This window comes from Furipterus horrens, unplaced genomic scaffold (assembly GCF_987537825.1).
Source record: "Furipterus horrens unplaced genomic scaffold, mFurHor1.1.pri manual_scaffold_2, whole genome shotgun sequence".
NCBI classification, from domain to species: Eukaryota; Metazoa; Chordata; class Mammalia; order Chiroptera; family Furipteridae; genus Furipterus; species Furipterus horrens.
In genome coordinates, this window is record NW_028327172.1 from 40,676,144 (window position 1) to 40,697,215 (window position 21,072).

At 52.9% G+C, this 21,072-nt stretch overlaps 1 protein-coding gene across 2 annotated transcripts in view; it reads left to right on the plus strand.

Annotated features, from left to right (window-relative positions):
- Positions 1–7,725, plus strand: part of LMO1 (LIM domain only 1) — a 35,833-nt gene extending 28,108 nt beyond the window's left edge. For both annotated transcript variants that reach the window (XM_090267660.1, XM_090267659.1), the window contains 3 exons: positions 2,979–3,192; positions 5,766–5,891; positions 7,351–7,725. In XM_090267660.1, the coding sequence (XP_090123786.1) occupies positions 2,987–3,192; positions 5,766–5,891; positions 7,351–7,456 (438 nt within the window). In that variant the 5' untranslated portion in view covers positions 2,979–2,986 and the 3' untranslated portion in view covers positions 7,457–7,725. The remainder of the gene's footprint in view (positions 1–2,978; positions 3,193–5,765; positions 5,892–7,350) is intronic.
- The last annotated feature ends 13,347 nt before the right edge of the window (positions 7,726–21,072 follow it).

Here is a 21,072-nt window from a genome sequence, read left to right on the forward strand (position 1 = left end):
TAGATAACACTAAAATGGATCCCAAATGGACTTCAGCAAAGGGATGCTATCTCCTTAATGGAAAGTGCATGGCCCGAGGCTCAGCTCCCAGAGCCAGGCAGGGGAGGGAGAGAGGAAAGAGGTGTCTGCAGGGCCAACTGGCAGGCTGGGTAGGGGCCAAGGAGGCAGGATGAGGAGGGAGAACCTGGACCCTTTGGGGAGCAGGAGCCCATAGGTGCCCCCTGAGAGCCTCCTTACCTTTCCAGGAGTGTTTGCAAGTCTCCTGGACTAGCCCAGTGGGACCAAGCACAGCAAGGGGCATCATAAAGAAAGGAGGCGTAAGTCAGAACTCTCCCAGGACCTCAGTTTTTTCAGGCAGAGAAAGCTCAAGGTCCCCAGATGCTCTGAGACCTCCTCAGCCAGGCTGGCCCTGGTGTTCCATGTCTTGGTGGACTTCTGGCAGAAGCTGCATGGCTTCTTAAGACTTCTCCAGGGCCCAGGAAGCAGAGTCCAACACCCTAGAGCAGGTGCCCAAGCCTTACCAAGAACCTGCTGTGTGCCAGGCCCAGCCTGGGCACAGGTAGGAGGTGGGGGACCTGGGGAAGCTTGTGGCTTTGCTCCTCCTGGCCTCCCTGAGTCTTCTAGGTGCCAGGGCCCAGCAGTGATGGAGTTGCCGGCTAGTGCTGTAGTTCATGGCCCTGCAGGCTCGGTGGCCAGGCATCCTATCCAGGATCCAAACCAGAGGAAGATGGAGAGGGCAGATGCTCCTAGTGCTGAGGTCCCTCATCATTTTCAGGTATAATTTAGTGGGTCAGGTATATCCCCTGAGCTGCATGGATATTCCAGACACGCACCCCCTCCCACCCCCACCAGTGAGAGCACAAGGGAGGAGGAAGCAGGTCTGCTTGCCAGCCCAGGTAAGTAGGGGGAAGTCAGCCTTGGGGTCTAGCCTGAGACTTTCCAAGTTGGTTGCTATGCTGGCTGGGTGCTCCCTCCCTAGGCTCCAGAGAAAAATAACACCGCCCTGAAACCCCCAAGACGTTCCCATATCCAGCGCTCTTAACCCCTCCACTGTTTGGGTACACCTGTAGGCCAGGCCTTGAAAGGAGCCCCACAGATCCCCCTTAACTCTCGGGGGTGCCTGGTCCCAAGCTGGCGTCCATGGGTTCCTGAGAGCTGTGACCGGGCTGAACCTGGCCAGAGTAGACATAGGCAGGCCTGTCTATGAGGACAGTCATTCTGAGCCCCGTCACTCTCTCAGACCAATTAACCTTTAGAATTGCATTAAGGAAATTAGGCAGTGAACTTCCCAGCTAACAGACAGCCCTGCAGGGCCTGCAGGAGGGAGAGGGCAGAGCCTGTAGCAGCCTGCAGTACCACCTCCCTGCCCTCACCTGTACTGCAGCTTCTGGGCTCAGGAGGGCCCCTGGGCCCAGCGGCCACCACCTCTCCCAGAGAAGTCTGAGGAGGCAATGAGGCTGAGAAAGCACAGGAGGCTAGCTTAACTGGCAGCCTACACTAGCACCTTGGACTGACGGAGCCACAGTTTCCCCATCTGTAGGATGAGACCATTTATCTAGAAGAAATCTGAAGGCTCATGCCACCTAACATCTGTGGATTTTGAGACTGAGGTCCCTTGGAGGCTGTGGTTCTCCCCTGAAGCCTAAGGAAGGGTCACACCAAGGAAGCAGCTCAGACTCTGGGCTGCAGACAGTGGGGGTGGGGGCGGGAGGGGTGCCAGGTGATGGGAGCTCAACCCAGAGCCCTGGAGAGTGCAGGGACCCCTTGAAGAAGGTGGGGCCAAGAGGGGGGCAGAGTTCCTGAGCAGCTTGAAAAGCTAGGAGGCAGGAAGGGGTGGGCTGTTTTCTCTCCAGAGTTAGTACCTCCATCCATCTGAGCCTTGATCAGGAAAAGAATACCCCCATCCCCATCCCCATCCCTTCCTGAGATGCACATAGGCACCTGCACTCCCCACCAAGCCTCAGGGTTCCCTATGGAGGTCCAACTTCCTGGATGACACCTGACATCTGTCCCCATCTGCTCTTCAGTTGTCCCTCCCTGTGGTCACTCTTGTGCCTCTGTGCATGGGGTGTGAGTGATGCACATGCTTGCCTGCTGGGAGGTCTGCCCCTCCTTCTGGCGAATGCCAGGCTTAGACTCCAGCCCCTTGTACTTGGCACTTTCTTGTATGTTGAGAAGCTCTCTGGGCCCTGGGTGGGGGCCAGCGGCGCAGAGATCTTCAGGAAGAGCAAAGATCCAGAAGCTGGGAGGCTCCCCTCCCTTGGGCCGGGGCAGGTGGGAAGTTTGACTTGAGCTGGAAGCATTGCTGAGGAGAGCCCCACCTAGGCCAGGCCCAGCTGCCTGCAGCACACACCTGCCTCGAGCTCCAGAGCTCCTGCTCCCTCCTGGGACTGTCACAAGGGCATCTTATTTTCTTCTTGACACCTCCATGGTTCTACATGAATAAACCAAGAGGCTGTAGCCTCACTTTGGGGGTTAAGAGGGATAAACGCACAGGCTGTGTGAGGAAGTCTTGAGGTGGCAAAGAGATGTGGGAGTTCTAGTGGCCCCCATGCCTGTTAGGAGATTTCATCTTCAGGGTTGCAGAAGGAGCCAATGGGACGATGGCTGCAGGAAAGGGGCTTCAGGCCTCCTGTAGCTCAGACTGCAGAGGAGGTAGTAGCATGGTGGGGAACCACATAGAGGGGGCCCGCCTCTGGGCCATGTGTGTGCCTTGCAGCAGAGCGGATGTGGGGCTCCCTGGGGCTGCCTGGAGCTTCTGGAAGGACCTTCACAGGGCAGGGGAACAGGCTGTGCCGTGCAACCCAAAGAACAGGACCCAAGACAGGGAGGAGGTTGCTGGGGAAAAAACGAGGGCCCCTGGGAACCCCAGTCCTGGAGGGGGCACAGCAAGGAGAAGCAGCAGGCTCCCATTCTCAGAGGGCACAGAGCCACAGGGCCCACCCATGTGCATCTGTCTCTTGACTGTCCATCCACAGGCGTGCCAATGCTGTCTGTCCAGCCCAAAGGGAAGCAGAAGGGCTGCGCTGGCTGCAACCGCAAGATCAAGGACCGCTACCTGCTGAAGGCCCTGGATAAGTACTGGCACGAGGACTGCCTCAAGTGCGCCTGCTGCGACTGCCGCCTGGGCGAGGTGGGCTCCACCCTGTACACCAAAGCCAACCTCATCCTGTGCCGCCGGGACTACCTGAGGTGGGCCGCCCGCCCCTGCTGGTCCTTCTGCTCAGAGGGTGCCCATCCTCCTGGGCCAAGCGTGGTCCTGCCCTGGCTACAGACCCAGTGCCCAGAGTGCACGGCCTTGAGTGCGTGCTCATCCCGGGCTATCCTGCCCCTGCCCTTGCCCTGCTCCCCTAGACACCCACAGAGCTCCCCAAGGCAGGGCCATGCCTTTAACTCCTGAGACTCAGTGCCAGCACAGGTTCCAGGCCAGCATCTGTAACCGTGGACACTTGAGATGAGCTTTCTGAGGGCACCCACGTGTCCCCGCCCTGTCTTTGTCAGGTGCTTCTGACCCACCTTGTCCCTGGATCTGGGAGGGGGTGCCTCAGAGGGGCTTCCAGGAGCAGGTGGGGAAGCTCTGACTGCCCTGGGACCTCCTTCCCACCTCTCCCCAGGGCCCCACTCCCCCTGCCCCCATCTAATCTGGGGTTAGATGCCCTGATGCCTGGGGATCCTGGAAGGTAGCCAGACCCCGAAGAAGGACTGAGGGTGTCAAAGCTGGAAGACCTGGGTTTGAACTAGCTCTGAGCCTCAGTTTTAACCCCTCTGTGAAGTGGTGGAAAGAATAACTCTTCCTGCTTTGCATTCATCAGAGCTCTAACCCACCCTCCCCCTCCCCCCAAGCCTGGATCCTATTCCCTGGGGCCATCTCCCCCAATTAACCCTCCCTTAGGCCATCCATGACATCAGCAAGGCTGGAAGGAGGCCACAGAGCAAGGGCCTTGGCTGACACCCAGCATCTGCATTTGGCTCTCACACAGGCTGCTGGGTGGTGTCTGAGCCTTGTGGAGGGAAAAAAAGGCCTATCTCATTAATTAATGGGTCGGGGCAAGGGATTTTGGGGGCTCCCTCTACTCAGGTGTGGGTATGTTGCGGGGTGGGCTCATCAGCCTGAAAGGCCTAAGATTTACCTCCCTATACCTTTTCTTTTAACTTTTGACTTTTGCAGCAGTTTGGTGTTTTTTTGTTTTTTGTTTTTTTAAGTGATGCAATGAACCCAGCCTGTGGCTCAGTGCTCCTGGCTGGGGCCAGAAGAGAGAGGCTGAGGCCCGGAGGTGAGGTCAAGGAAGGGATGCTCCCAGGGACTCACCCCTCAATGACCTGAAAAGGGCATCCAAGTCTGGAGGTTTAGGGCATTGCCTGGGGCTGAACCTACCAGGTTGAGAGGAGGTGGTAGACCATCTCATGGGTCTGCAGGAGCTGCAGGTGGTAGAACTCAGTTCAGGATGGGCTTGTCAGCAGAGCTGGAGCACCCAGAGTATCCTGGGCCCTTCCAGCTACTGGAGCCTGAAGGTATTTTCCTGGGTTCTGGCAGAAGCCAAGGAATGACTTTGGGGCCAGGTAGGCCAGTGGGCCAGAATGGGGGCTAGACTTCTTTGAGTTTCTCATCCCCAGAAAATAACTCTTCAGAGCCTACCCCCTCTGCAGCTTGCTCATTGGACTGGGGGCAAGATTGGCCCCTCTTGGCAGGCAGATGCTGTGGCCCAGCCTTTGTCTGCCTTAATCTGAGCCACCAGGCAGTTCAGACGGATGAATAAGGGAGCCAAACTTGTCTGCAGATGCCAGAGTTTGAGCTGGACAAATCAGGCATTAGAGGGGCCTCCTGCCTGCCTCTCCCTCAGCCCCCTTGTCTCACTTGGAGCTTTCTCTGCCAGTGAGCAGAAAAGAAGCTAGCAGGAGCCTGGCTGGCTCAGACCATTGAAATATTCTGCCAGGGATTGGCCTGCATGGGACAAGGTCAGCTCCCTGTCCCTAGAACTTTGCAGACAGCAGCTAAGAGAAGGGTTGTCTGCCTCAAAGAGCCATTGTGCCAGAAGTCCTTAAAGTTTCCTTTTGACATCAGTCCTCTTGTAGAAATGCCTTTGAATAGGATCATCTAGTCCAGCACCCCCATTTTAAAGAAGGATGAACTGAGGTCCAGGGAAAGGAAAAGGGCTTAGGCAAATCACATAGTTGAGTTGGTAGCTGAAAAAGACCTCCTCATAGGGTTGTTGACAAGATTAACTGAGTTGATCTTTGTAAAGCCCTTAGAACAGTGCCTGGTACATAGTAAACATTATATAGGTGTTTACTACAATACAGGAGTTGTGACTGAGTGTTTACAAAAGTTTTCACAACAAGCATGTGAAGGTTGTATTTCAGGCCCTGTTTTATAGTTGAAATAAATGAGGCTCAGAGAGACTAAGTGACTTGCCTGAGGACGCACCATCCATAATTAGCCAACTGCCTCTAAATTCTGGCTTGTGTAAATCTGAAGTCCTGCTCAAAGTCCAGCCCAGAATTCTGGTGGCCCCAAGGGCTTGAGGGACCCCAGTGGGAATCTGGGAGGAGGCTTTGTCAGTCCAGCACAGGGATGGGCAGTGTTAGCTGACCCTTGAGCCCCTACCACCCCCTCCCTGAGTGGATGTACCAATTTCTCTGAAACCTGAGCTCTTAGTAGAATTTAGGGAGATGCATGGGGCCGTGGGTGTGGAGGCAGGTCCCCTGCCGCCCTCTCCCAAGCTCCCTGGCCAGATCCTGAGTCCTCTGCACACTTCCCCGTGCAGGCTCTTTGGCACCACAGGAAACTGCGCCGCCTGCAGCAAGCTGATCCCAGCCTTCGAGATGGTGATGCGGGCCCGAGACAACGTGTATCACCTCGACTGCTTTGCCTGCCAGCTCTGCAACCAGAGGTGAGTGCTAGACGGGCAGAAGACTCAGCCCACTCACTAGACCCCAGCTGGCTCCTGCTGGAATGGACCAAAAACACTGTAGAGGCCTGCATGTAAATGTGGGTTCTGTGTATGCATATGGCTGCCATGTGCACACTGTCCTGAGCACATGTGTACATATGTGTGTTTTATGTAAGCCTAAGCCTTGTAGTCAAATGTGTGTGTTCCAGTACTATATGTGCATGTCCGTGGGGCGCATTTCTGTGTGAACCTAATGGATGGGGGCATGCATGAGCTTACTGTGTATGCACAGTGTATCACAGGCATGTATGTGTTTTTAAATGTCCGTGTCCACATGGGTATGAGTGCATGATGGAATATGCACATGATTCTAGATGTCAGTATACAAATGGGGGTATGTATGTGCTCCCTGTGCATGACGGTAGGCATGTGAAGGAAGAGACTTCTTTCAAATGTACATGTACAAGGGTTCTGAACACATGCCCTGTGTCCTATGTGTGCGCCATGTGCATGTATGTTCCAGTGAGAAGGGGTTCCCAAGCCTGGAGGGCAAAATCTTTTCAGAGAACAGTCCCTCATTGCTGACCCTTCTCCTACGATTCTATTATAGTTCCAGTCCAACCTCCTTTCTGGTCTTCTGGCTCCTGCTCAGTGCCCCAGCCCTGTGGGAAGCCCCAGGGACCTGTGGAACCACAGCCCTCCTGGCTGGGGGCCTAGCCTCCCACGGCAGGCCACTTGCTCAGGAGTCCCGGGTCAGGAAACAGTTTATACAAGTATCCCCAGAGGATGATGTCCAGAGGGACCCGCAGGGAGCACTAGTCTGGCTGGGGCTCTGGCCGGACCCGCTGCTAGGAGGGCTCAGTGAAGTTGCATCGCCACCTGGTGGTTGAACTGGGATATGCTGGGACTAGGCCTGTGACCCTGGGGTCTCGCGAAAGCCTCAGCCATCCTGGGGACATCTTTGAGGGAAGGGCTGAATCCTCCAGTACTTAAGGGAGACTGGGTGAGGGAGGGCAAAACAGAGCCTTCTTGGGATAGGAGGAAAGGTGGTGGGACAAGGTCACCTCCTCCTGGAAGGGAGCACCAGGAAGTCCACAGATTCTGCTTAGGGAAAGTGCCCTTCACTGAGCCATCCTCTTAAATTGGGGAGGGGGCAGAGGGATGGAAAAAAATCAACTGTTTTATTCCTACCTTCTTTCCATCTCTACCTCAGGGGCCAGATTATTCCTATACTTGTCCACTAACCCACCCCTCTGTGGCCCAGGCTTGTCTGTCTGTCCTACACTGTAGGCTTCCTCAGGGCTGGGCTGACCCTGGGACTTTCAGGGGTCCCCTCTGGAAAGGTCAAGGAGCAAGCTCCCCAGGACCTCAAGTCCCTCATGTCGACCTCCCCTGTCTGAAGCCCCCACCACCCACTGGTACCCCTTCATGTCCTCTCTCTCCTGCTTGGATTTTCCAGATTTTGTGTGGGAGACAAATTCTTCCTGAAGAACAACATGATCTTGTGTCAGATGGACTATGAGGAGGGGCAGCTCAATGGCACCTTTGACTCGCAGGTTCAGTAATGCCCAGCGCCCGGCCTCAAGGCCCGTCTGCCCGCCTGCCCGCCCGCCCACCGCCTGGCCGGCCAGCCGCTCTCCTGCCGATTAGAACTCCGTCCTCCACGGGAGGAATGGCCCTCCTTCCGCGCTGCCCGTCTATGTGTGACCCCTCCTGGGGCCAGGCTGGGCCTGTACAGTCTGTCTACTGTATATAAATGGGAACATTTATTTTATGAGAAATGTAATGCAATTTTATTACTGGCGTGGATTAAACTTATGAATGTTTCCGGGGAGGTTACTGTGTGTTGATCACATAACTGCTGCAGACCCGGGCCCCTGTCCTCTGCTTGGGAGTGGGCAAGCTCTCCCCTTGGCCCCCCCCGCGGGGGGGGGAGAGCAAGGGACACAGAGCCCAGCATGGGGCTCTCAAGGTGGGCTTTAGGGGGAAGAAGCTGGAGGGAAGGGGATAACCACAAGTACCCCACAGCCAGAAGTGGGAACTGGGGTGCCCTCCCCTTCCCCTGGCAGAGCCTATACCCTGATTCTGAGCAGGCCCCTAGATGAAGAGGGGCAAGATGGAACTATTCCTTCCCTGGATTCTTCTGTTATATCCATCCACTGAGACTCCTCTGTCTGCCCAGGCAGTGACCTAACTCTGGGTTCCTCCACAGTAGAACCCCAAATCCTGAGCAGGCCTACCATGGGAGTACCATCGTGAAACCCCTTTTTGCTTTCAGGGTGGTGGGCAGCATTTGCTGTCTCCTCCCTGCGGCTTGGGTCTGACCTGGGGTCCAGCTTTCTGCTTTTCTGGTGACAGAGAACATTCTTGTTCCCCTGTCACTCAGCCTACGCAGTCTGGAGGCTTTTGTTCAGTCAATCAGCGACTCTTTATCCACTCTGTCTCAGCCCCGTGCTATTAGCACCAGACCCAAGGATGAATCATGAATCAGACACAGGCTGTGCCCTTGAAGAGGAGAGAGAAGGCCAGGAAGGCAAACAGAGCACGTCATGGTGAGGATGGACGCTGCAGGGAGACCCGGGGCAGGCCAGTTCCCTCCAGTGGACACAGGACCACTTGTGACGCCTCTGGAGAATTGGAGACCAATCAGCCAGTAGACACACCAGCAGTTACATGTGCTGGCAGGCAGGAGAGATGGACACACAAGTAGACAGGTGTGTAGGCAGATAGGCAGGGACAGACAGGCAAGCTGGCAGGCGCTCAACTCAGGCCAGACTGGCAGACACCCAGGGTGCTCTCTGCCCACCTGTTGCGTCGGGCTCCCCCAGGGCAACAGACACATTGTCACGTCTTGGCTGCAGCTACAGCACCAAGCACAGAGCCTAGAACTGGAAAGGTATCACTGAATAGTATTTTTAAAAGTGGGGGCTCCTTGGGCCCCAAGCCTCACAGGGAAGGCTGTATGGACAGGCTCCCCCCACCAACAGGCCACTTGCTTGTTGTTTCCTGGAGAACGTTTTTATTCTGGCCACAGAAGAGAGCCCTGGGCTGATGAAGCAAGCCCACTTCTTCAAGCTCTGCCTAAGGACGGCTGAGCCCTTAGGGGTACTTGGAAGAGGCTGTGTTTCTAAGTTCTAGTTTTGTGGCATCTTGGGGTAGGAGTTCTTGATTTTGGAGCCTCCTCTTCCTGTGAAGGAATGACATCCATGTGTATGAGAGAGAAGACAGGCAGAGAGCCGGTCGGCCTGGCTGCTGCGGCTACTTCTGTGTGACGTGAGTCTGATGAAACTGGGGAGCTATCTGCACGTGACTGAGAATGAGTTGGAGGGCTGGGGTTCCCAAAAAGGAATTTTCCTTGTTCAACATGAAAAAGCAAGTTATTTTCCTGGGTTTTAGCAGAACCCCCAGCACCAGACCCTCCCTGGGCCCTTTGGTCTTGGATGGCCATGCTCACCCCCAGGTTCCCAAGTACTAACTTCAGACTTTGCTGCAGATAAAGTTGTAACACAAGTTAATTACATGGTTATCAGGAGATAGTGGAGCCCCATGAATGCAGTTTCTGGGCAATTACAATTGTTTCCAACAGAGTTACCATATTGCAGTCATGAAATAACATGTCATTTTGTAGTAATTATGTAATTAACTTGTCTCACACTCTAGGTTGCACAACAATTAATTCACTCACAATAAGATAGACTTGAAGTCAGGCAGCCAGTCTTTGGAAACCCCCAAGAGCAGAACTGGCCTTTGAAAAGGACCCCAGCCCCACTCTGCCCACCCAAGACCTTGCCAGGGGGCTTCCTCAGCTCAACATGGCCGCACACATGCCAGGTCCAGCATCACAGTCCCACTTACTGCTATTTCACCATCCTCATCCAGGAAATGGGGATGGTCTGTTTCCCAGGGCACCCATGAGGCTGAGATCTACACTGTAAAGTGCTGTGCTTACATGAGCTGGGGTCAGCATCCTGGGATCCATCATATGACCCTAAATAGAAGACCCTTCATCCAGAAAGTCTCATAGCAGTGCAGAGCTGCCCCCAAGAAGCGCCCATACAGGCCTTGCCTGTGCAGGTATGGAACCAATGGCGGGGACGGGGGAGCTGAGAGGATGCCGAGCTCTCTCTGCAGCAGGGCAACTGAGGTAGGGCTGGAAGGGGGACTGGCGGCTGGGGATCATGCGCCTCGAGAGGATTTGCAACCCCCAGTGAGGACCCAGGAAAAGCGTAACCACCTAACTGCCCCCTGACCCCTGCCACTGCATAGGAGAAACTTGGTTAAGTATAGGGCATGGATGGCCCTGGCCTGGGGAGTGATGCCCACCACAGAGGATGGGAGTACAGAGAGCAAGGGAGCACTGAACATGAACCATGAGAGGCTGCTACAGCTCAGTCCTCAGCCTGAGGCATGTGGGTAGTGGGTAGTAGATGGGCCTTGAACTGTAGCTGTGCACAAGTCCCCTTTCCCCCCAATCAGCTCACAGAACCCTATCTCCCCTCCTGCCTCCCTTGGTGGCCTGGTGTCAGACATACCCTAACTAGAGGCCTGAGACCCATGGAATATAACACCTGCTTATGCCCCCTTGGACTGAGGCTGGACCACATAGTCTGTGTTTGGAAAGAAGTTTGATTCTAATCTTGACACTGCTGCAGGGCCCATCATGAAATCTCACATGGTCCTCTCTTCTCCTGGGCCTGGTCCCAGGGATCATGTCCTATATCTTGAGACATGCAGCCATGGGCAGAATCCATGTGAAAGTCTAGCCTGGGAAATCTCATCTCTACGTGGAGACAACTGCTCTCTCTCTCTCTTAAAGCTATCAGAGCTACAATAGTCATGGCCCGACTGACTAAGTCCCAGCACCACCCACGTCAGAACGCTGCCGCCAGGTGAGGGTAGGTCCAGCAAAGATGCTCTGTAGCTGTGCCTGCGCATCACCCTTCGTGAACATTCCTGTGAGAGAAAGCTGTCAGTCTATCACCTCTAGAACTCTAACTGCCTAAAAATGAATGAATACAGATAGGTTGATATGAAGATGAATTAGTCCAGGAAAAAACAAACTTGGTCAAGCCTGGTTCATTATGAGAAAATAACCAGAAAAACCAAGCACATGCACACACACGCGTGCACACACACACTCAGGTGTGCCACTAAAACCCAGAGAGTTCATCAGAGTCTCATGAGCAAACCTCACTCTGCACTTGGGCCCTTGGGGCAGGCTTTCATACTGCCTTATCCCAGTGAGGGGGGGAGCCTCCTGCACTTGCACCCAGACATGAGGTCAAGGGTGTCCCAGATCTCTCAGACTCTCGGTACCTCCAGGGTAGACTGTTGTTGAGCTCCCTCTGGTGGGTGCCATTTTTGTCACCCAGAAACAGCCCCTCCTACCATGAGACTGCCCCATCTTAGCACCACTCTGCCTCTGCCAGCACCATGCTGCCCCCCACCAGGCTCCAGTGGCCTCCAACACTCACCTCTCCCCTACAGATGGGGCTGGTGCTCACATCATAAGTTTCACAAGAAACTCATTTCCACCTTGTGGTTTCTCCCTCTTACCACCTGCATCCTCTTCATGGAGCAAGGAATACCTCTGCTGGGACTCCTTGTGCCCCAGTTAGACCTCGGGGCCCTCCCTATGGGCTCAGGGCCACACCCAGTAAGGGGAACGCCACTGCGGCTCAGCATCCATGAGGGGTGTGGGCAGAGGCGGCAGGGCCTCTGCTGTGATGCTGCCGTGGTGCTGCCAGGGCCCTGATTCTCTGAGCTCACGGTCTCCGAGCCCAGGACACACAGCTTCATCTCTATACCAACCCGCTGGCACTGGGTTTTGCACAGCATGTGGCCTTTGCAGGGAAACTGTGAGCCCTCAGGGGCTCAGGAGCCCTTGGCTGCCTCTGTCATCCGGGGTGGGGTCTGCACTCCCTTGACACCCCCTGCCTTCTCTAGGGGCACCACCAGATTTCTGGGAGGGGCTGGTTCAGGGACTCCTCCTGGGGCCTGATTTAGACCCTTACCCCTCAGTATGCTCTGTGAGCAGAGCGGGGAGCCCTGCTGAGCCTGGGGTTTCTTTCATTTCTGGCAACATCACCCCCATTGCTATGGGGGCTATTCTTATCACCATCCCCATTTTTTAGTTGAAGACACTGAGTCTCAAAGAGCTGTTCTAGTAAGTAATAGAACCTGACTCCAGATGCCATGCAGATTATTTCCATACGAAACTGACACATAGAGGTAACCCCACAGTGGAAAGATCTGGTAGATTTTACCCACAACAAAGCCCACATTTCTCTCTGCAATCCAACCCCCACTGAGGACTTGACCCTTGGATAAGAAGGGCCCTTGGGCACTTATGTTCCACATTGCACATCCTAACTGAGCCTGTCACTGAGTACTGGGGGGCAGGTGCTGGGTGATGGGTGCTGGGTGGAATGATTTATTACAGGTGATGTAGTCAAAGGCAGTGCAGGGTGGATCAGTGGTCTGACCCCAGGCAGCTCATCCAATCCCTGGGCTGGAGGTCCCCCTGTGAGACAGGCCCCAATGCATCATCATTCAGTCAGTCAGGATGTCAGCCTGCCAGTTAGCCAGCCAACATGAATCAAGTGCCTGCTCTATGCCAGGCTGAGGCTGGGTGCTGAGGAACGAAAGCACCAGAGGAGAAGGCGAAAGGGTCCTTCTCCACGTGGAGTTTACAGCACAGTGGGGGAGACAGACAGTAAACTAATAAATAGATCAATAACGAGCTACAGATAGTGCTGAGTGCTGGGAAGTGGCTGGAGGGAGGCCTACTTTAGATAGAGTGTGAAGCAATAATCTTTTCTCGCCTGCGCTTAGAAACCATCTTATCCAATGTGCTCCCTTTGGGGGAATTGAGGTCCAAAGAGGAAGTGATGGCCAGGGTGCACTGGGAGCCAGCCTGATGTCCTGGCCCTCCGCCCGGCCCAGGGCTCTGCCTCCTGCCTCCTAGGACTTCATTCCAGCCCAGGATCCTGCTTGGGCACCCAGTGCTTGGAGGAGAGGAAGTGCTGCTCAGTCCTGACTCCTGCTTAGTACTTCTTTCTTTTTATTTCCCAGGTTAATAAATATTATTCCTTAAAATACCACAAAACTGGGCTTAGGTTCTTGGCTGCCATCACCAGCCTCCCTGCCCCATACTGCCACTAACTTGGGGCATGTTGGCTGGATCCATGACTTCCAGGGATTCTAGCCCAGTTGTCTGACCTCTTGGAATTGCTGCCTCCACAGGGGCAGAGGATGCATCAGGAAAGTAGGTCTCTCAGCAGACTCTGCAGGACCAGTTTTCCAGGGATAAAGAGGATCTGCTCTAAATGCAGGAATTGGTGATGCCCAGGGGCCATGGGCCATGGGGGCTGGCATGACGAGTCTTCCTTTTCCTTTTCTCTAGACCTCACCACCTTCAGCCTGGACGGCCTTTTCTGAAGGGGGCGGAGCTCTTGGCTGAGGCTCAGTCTCAGGAGTCCTAATGGACATTCCTGGCTCTTAGGGTCTGGGGGTGGGGGTGGGGGTCAAGGCTTGTGGGTTGCTCTTGGGTGTGCATCACTGAGTAGAAGTGTGGGAGCTCCTGTTTGTTGCCAACAGCACACCCTGCAGGTGTCCCCTGTAGGAAAGGTTGTTTTGTCTGGCTCCTGTGCTCCCCTGCCCCCACTTCATCATGGGCTTTCATGCAGGGCTATGGATTTCTCAAAACCGGCTGACAGTAGAGCTCCTTGTTTCAAGGCTGGGGAGGCCACCATCCACCCCTAGACTCTCACACTGAAAAAGCGAGGGGAACTTTGCAGAAAGTAGGGTTGGGGTGGGCGCTGGTTCTGAGGACTCAAGAGACTCTGGACTCCCTTCTCCGAGTTCACAATCTTGCTGCCCTTCAGCCTTGGGCCCAGGTGGCCCAGGCCTGTCCTCACCCCTCCCCTGCCCTGCCTGTTTATTTAGGTCCTATTTGGAAGCTAATCCCTGTGTTTATTAAGTGAGCCCTCCTCCTGTTCCTCTGCTTTCATTAAAGACAAGACAGTTAATTACCAGGCCCTCTGAGGCCCCACTACAGGCCATTTGAGAGCTGACACAGCTCTTAAAATGATTTAAAAATCCCATTTTCTTGCAATGGAATGGGCTACCCTTCCCTCCCCGTTAAGGCTAATTACTACCACTTCCCCTCTGAAGAGGGGCCCTGGTCCTTGTCCTCCCATTCGCCCTCCTGTAGGCAGTGGCTCCTCCCAGAAGCATTTCTAGGCGGTGGAAGCATTGGAGGCCCTTCTCCCTCCAGGCAGATGTCCCAGTGAGTGCAGGGTTACATGAGTAATAGGTGTTGAGGAGGAGGGAGGAAAGGAAAACCAGTCCTGAGTGGTGGCCACTAGCCTCCCTGGGGCCTCAGTGCTGCAAAACTGGCCTGCCCAAATCCAAGGCTTTGAACGCACACTGGAGGAAGGGGAACCAGAGCAGGACTGCAGATTGCTCTGGAGCTATCCGTGGTCCTGGAGTTTCCAGCCCAGGCCTTTGGCTCAGGGTCAGGCGCACAGAGTGGAAGGGGTGGTGCAAAGCACCTCCAAGTACTGTGATGTGGCCTTTGCCTGGAAAACAGGAGCTCACTACCTCCAGAAGCAGCTTGACCTCACAAAGGGAGGCCGCTGCTCAGGCCCCGCTGACTCTGGAAAATGATGCCAAAATGGCCCTTCATCATGACCATTGTGACCCTTCCTCCCCACCCCCTGTCAGAGACCCACAAGGTGGAAAAAACAAACTAAAAAAGCAGACTATCTAAAGGGGGGAGTTCTTAATTTCAGCATATGTATGTTTGTTTTGTCTCAAAAATATAATTTATTTCACACTTTAGATATTATACTTATTTTTAAATCACAGAGGGAGTGCCTTAACTTTCTTCTTTTACTTAAGGCTCCAACTTGGGCTACTGACCCCATATGGCTCTGTTCTCCTGTGTTTGTTGGGGGCTTTGCTACATAATATGTGAGATCTCTCCCCCTCCCATGTTCTGGGAGCCCTTGAGTCTCCTCCCAAGGGACATGGATGATGGGCTGTCACTCATGCTTTCTTTCCAGCCCTGCCAACAGTGGGTGCCTATCAATGTTTAGCCCATAACTAGGCCCTGTTAGAATAGGAATATAGGGGGGGAAAGTGGCATGGTCTGCCCCAAGCCCTCTGCGGTGAGGCCCTGAGCTCTCCTCAGCCTAAGTAGGGCTCAGGCTTTACCAGGCTTTGTCTCTGGTGACCCTCCCTACCAGTAGCACACTGAAGAGGGAAGCATCATATCCCTGGCTCTCCTTCCCACACCCTCCCAGGCCTGCACACCGTTCAAGTTCTTCCTTCTGATCTGTTCAGGGAAATAGGCAAGGGTAAAAACTCCATACAGAGGAAGGAGCACAGATTCCAGAGTCCCACAACAGATGTGGGTTGCAGGCTCCTGACCCCAGCAGGGTGGTGACCAGGTCCCCACTACACTTCTGGTTGCTTTTATTCCCTAGGGAAATGCTCATACTTCCACCTACCCCCACTGCTCATCAGTAGCTCCTTTGTCCAGTAAAATAATGCCCTTGTGCCTTAAGAGACTTTTTGAGGGAGTATATCAAGGGACCTCTTTCTCCGTGGGTCACAGGTCTGGATTCTCCAGGAACTTACCCACCCAACAGGGACAATGACAGCTACCATAATTCAGATGTTTATGCTTATTAAATATCTGTCACTTCCAGTGCTATATTGTGTCTTACTACCTTACTGGGAGTGCTCAGGTTAATATTGCCACTTTGTAGATGAGGAACTAAAACTCACTATAATGTAGCTGGGCTGGAGGAGAGAACAGAAGTCAGTTCTTCCACATCTAGGGACAGGGTACCTGAACTGTCACATCTCAGGTTACACCCTCAATATGAGCAATACATGGTGAGAATTAGTGAATAAGTCTCATGTTGTGGGAACTCTGAGGTGGCCTGAGACCAACAGACACTAAGTTTCTTCTTATAGAAAGAAGCTAGAGAGATGGGGGAGGCCTTACAGGTACAGGGGCAAGTATGGAATATTGGCTATTTGAGAGGGAAGAGGGGAGAGTGGAGTTGAGGTGGAAGAAAGGAAATGGGAAGAGGTTGAGCAGAAGAGTTGAAGCCTCTATGTATGAGGCAATAGGGAGCTGTCCAAGGTCCTTGAGTGGGACGTGGCCCACACGTCCTGTGTTTTCTAAGTCGTGAGTCCCATGGATATGTCCTTTCCTGCAGGCGCAGAGAAACTCACTGGGCAACACTTATGAAAGCCCTTTTAGTAAGGGCAGAGTGGCCACCTGCAGTGGAGCAAAATTACTGAGGAAGAAGGCTTTTGGTGGGGCCCACAAAACAGAATGGTCTTGTCTGAGCTGGGTCTAGGGTTTATCTGGGTGGAGACATGAAGAAAGGACACTTCAGGCTGAGACAAAAGCAAGTGGAAAGGCCTGTGGGTGGGACCGTGTTCAGGGGGCACCTGGAGGACCCGGAAGCCAGGTGTGCTAGTGGAGGAGGGTGTGCTTGTAGGGAAGGATGCTACAGGTTAAGGGGTGCAGTTCACAGAGATACTGGATGGTCTCTGTCTTTTGGAATTGTATCAGGCACATGATGGGACTTGGGGGGTACCTGTAATTGGGGAGGACTCCAAACCCTGACAGACCCCAAGGTTCAGCAGGTGCACAATAAGATGATGTTTTTAAACACAGCCTCTGCCAAGGGATAATATTACTAGTTAAAAGCAGAGATGAGATCAATCTCTTGGTTAAAAATGGAGCGTGGTATGGCCTAGGGCAGATCCCTGTGGTCAGTCACTCAGCACCTCCTATCAGGCTACCACTGTTTGGGGCTCTTGGGGTGCAGTTCTTCAAACAGCTGAGTAACATCATGTCAAATGCAGTTTTCTGGCACAGGCATGGATGAGGTTACGGAAGAATGTATCAAAAGTCCAGACATCTCAAAGCATCCCTGATGGGTGTCTATTGACCTAGGCAGGAAAAAGTGAGATTAGTTTCATTCATCCCTCCTCCCCACCTTCATTTCTTTCATCCCTCCTTCCATCTATGTTTCTATCTACCCAATGTACGCTGTATGTCTAATATAATGTAAGTCAAGGGAGATAAAAAAGAAACTTAGCAAAGTCCCTGCCCTCAAAAACTCTCACAGAAAGGAGGGGAGTCAGGAGCCAGCCTGTAAAAAAGTCATGACTCAGCCCTGGCTGGTGTGGGTCAGTTGGTTGGGCATCATCCCATATACTGAAAGGCCGCAAGTTCAATTTCCGGTCAGAGCACATGCCTGAGTTGCAGGTTTGGTCCTGATCAGGATGCGTGGAAGAGGCAACAGATTGATGTTTCCCCCTGCCTTTAAAATCAGTAAGCATGCCCTTGGGTGAGAGTAAAAACAAAAAGTCATTATTCAGTGTGATTGGTATCAAGACATGGCATCAGAAAGAAGAGAGAGAAAGTAACTAACCCAGCATGGGAGACAGCAAAGTTTTGGAGGACAGGATCCTTGAACCATCCAACAAAGGAGGCAGTGGGAAAAGGCCCAGAAGTATTAGAGAGTGGGGCTTGGGTGGAGGGTGGCCCAGAGCTTGGTGTGCTTGCAGCATAGAACATAGAGGCCCTGGAGAAGCGTGGTGAGGCTGCACATGGGCTGGGGATATGGGTCTTTATCCTCGAGACAACAGGAAAATGTCAGAGCTTTGTAAGCAGAATAAGGACATGATCAGATCTGCACTCTTTGAAATCTCGCTCTGGGGTGATATACAGGGTGAATCAGAGGGAGCAGACACCAGGGGTGGGAACACCTGCGGTTTCAATTGCCCAGGTGAGAAATGAGCTTTGCCTGGCTTGCTCTTCATGAGCCCCTGCTGGGCTTTTTTATTTTTATATCCATTCAAAAAATGTATACTAGAAGCCTCCTGGGGATGCAAAGGTGAAATGCTCCCCCCGCCACGGCAGCTTATAAGGTCTGCTTTTTCCCTTCTCAGAAAGCCCAGCCTCCCTGATCTCCTCCCAAGGACTTCCCCCACCCCTGCTTCTAGGGCATCTCCAAGCACAGAGAGCAAAATGGCTGAAGGAGAGGCGTCCACACTGGGAAAATAATTAGGGGTGAGTCAAGATCGACTGCGGCCACCCCCTCTGCCCCCCTTTACCAGGGAAGACACCGGGGCTCATGGAGAAATGAACAGAGAATGATGCCAATATTTCAAATGACTCAGGTGGGGGCATTTTCTGTGAATGGAGGGTCCTGGGAAAGCAAGATTAGAAATGAGTCAAACACTTCCTTGGCACAATAATTCCAGGTCATAATAATTGGAGAGGAACAAAAATTGGGATAGAAGGAGGAATATGCACTCATCTGGTGAGGGTCAGCTTTGCTGCAGTGGTGACTTTCTCTTAGGTAAACCGAGGAGGAAGCAATGCATGTCTGGCTGGAAGATTGAACTAGAGCCAAAGTATGAACACCTTTCTCTCCCATCGGAGCAAGGGAGCACCCAACTGAGACCCCCTGTCTGGTGGACATTTGTTTGACTCCCAGCCTTCACTCCACAGTGATCAAAGGGTGTACCTGGTACCTACCAGGGTGAGTAGGTATCCATGTTGTCCTGATCAAAATAAGGACTTATATTCTATGACTGAAGAAGAGGTTTTCTGTCTTTTTTTTTTGGATATGAATAAGGGAACGGGTAGCTCTGTTTGCCTCTGGAAACATCTTATGACCACAAAGGAAATAAGCCTTAAAATGAAGCTGACACCCAAGAAGGCATAGTGGAGGAAAAGAAACATCCATGTCCTCAATGGCTCCATTAAGCTGCTGGTCATACATATTTGGGGCCCACCCTGTTCTTGATGTCTTTGTTCTTCAAGTCTGACCTTTTTGGCTCTTTTTCAAAACTATGAGTCTGAACCTTGGAAGGTAGGAAGATGTTGTAAAGGGGTGTGGCCCCTTGCTAAGAACCTTATTGCCAGTAGTGTCTCAAATGTAGAAGGTGATGAGCTCACTCTGCTTTCTCCTAGCCAGACCACCTCTCGGCTTTGACCTTCAAAAAGAAGGTCTAGGACAGCAGAGAGAAAAAAGATCTTGTTAGACGAGGAGCATCTGTGGCAACTGAGCTCGTTTACCCTACAGAAAGGCAGCTCAGGGCCATGGTTTTTCTGGCTGCAGAGTAGAGTGGTCAGAAGTGGGAGCTCAGGTCTGTCAAAGTGGTATTTGGTGTCTGGCGCTGTTGTTTTCATCAGTGACCTAATCTAGGTTACGTCACACATCTGAACCTCAGAATGCCGCCCACCTCACAGGGGTATTAGGAAGACTAAATGAGGGGATGCATGGTAGGTGCCTAGTACTGTATGTGGCACATAGTGGTTTCTCAATTAGTATTAGGTACTGCTATGATTATTACTGCTATTAGCTGAATGACTGACACAGAGAGAGGGAGACTCTGGGGTCATAGGGAGGAGCAGCAGGCTCTATATAAAGATGACTCTTTTCATTATTATATGTATATTTTAATCCTCACTTGAAGATATGTTCATTGATTTGAGGGAGAGGGAGAGAGAGAGAGAATATGGATCAGTTGCCTTCTGTTCATGCCCCGACCTGGAATCGAACCCTCAACCTGTTGGTACACAGGGTGACACTCCAATCAACTGAACCCCCTGGCCAGGACAAGGATGACACTCCTTATTATTAAAGTCACCTCAGTCATTGTGAGCTTCCCACCCCTGGAGGTATTCAAACGGTGGCTGCATGAGCCCCCTGCCCAACTCTAAGGGTCATCTCCAGTTCTTAGTCAGACCTTTCCACATCTGCACTTTGTGGGGATGCCCACGTGAGTCTGTCTTCTAGGACTTTATTATAGCCCAAAGCAAAGGAAATGGGCAGATGGTGTGGTCCCGGCCAGTGTCTGCAGAGGAGGGTGCCTGAACTCTTTCCTGCCTGATCTCAGTTCAGAAAAGCCTTTGGAATTCTTTCTGAGCACAAGCCACAGGATAGGGACAGGGATGAGGGCAGAAAGAGGTGGCTTAATAAAAAATCCCAATAAAGCTCTGAGGCCCCTGGTGGCCAAGGGCAGGTCTTGGGCACAAGCCTTCCTTAGACCCGCCCACTGGGGGGCCCTGACTAATATTCCTGGAGCCTGTACCTGCCTCCAGCTTCATTAACAATGCTGAAGGGGCTGAGAGGTCCAAGGGGGCTCCCCAGTGTTGCCTGCCAATATTGCTGAGCCGCCCACACCAGGCCCACCCCCATTCCAGACCCTCTGCTGAGGAATGGGTTTGATTCAATCAGCCATTTGCCTGTGGGACCATCCAGGCCAACTTATCATGGGCAGTTGCCAGCTCCAGGGAGTCAGGCAGCCCAGGCATGGAATTTGTAGCAAAGACTTATTAAGGAGCAGCAGAGAGGTGCTGGATGTTCCCCAAGAGCATCCAGATCCAGGGGAGGCTCCTGCTAGGGAGGGCTAGACTGGTATAGGTAAGAGCAGGAATCAAGGCGGAGCCCACATGGGGTGCTCCCCTGCTGGTCGGAGCTAGCATCTCTCCACTGGGAACTCTGGGTGGGACAACCTCAGGTCTTGTTCCCTTTACCTCCCCACTAATATAAAGCACAATGCTTTAAGGAGTTTGGGCTGAGAAAAGCTAAGTCTGGCCAGTTTGGAGACAGCCAGACAAAGGCCTAATGTGGGACTACTTGAGTGCCTCGGTCCTCAGCTGCCTACAAAAGGTAGGAAAAAGGAGTGCAGACTTTGCAGTTCAGCTTAAAAAACAAACCTGTGAAACAGAGCCAGCCCCCTTTTCCCCCTTGCTCCAGCATTAGCAGGAGGGGCTGAAACATTTGTTCAGAGAGAGAGAGGGGGGTGGAAAACCCTAAGTGCTTCTGCTTCCTTTTTTTTGCCAAATCATGCAGAAGATGCTGGCAGCTGCAAAGATTCAATTATGCACAATGCAAAAAATCATTTACAAAAATAATGGCACTCGAAAAAAAATGGCCTCTCCAGAAATGGCGTGGAACAATAAATCCGTTAATTAGCTAATTAATATTCAATTGGGGTCAGTGGGCTTAATAGAACCTTTCTTAGAGACCCAAGAAATTCTAAACTGCCGTGAGGCGCCTGCCCACTGCCATTATCTCAGGCGAGCAGGCCCTTATCGGGCCGCCAGCTGTCCCCAAACAATGCGGGTCCT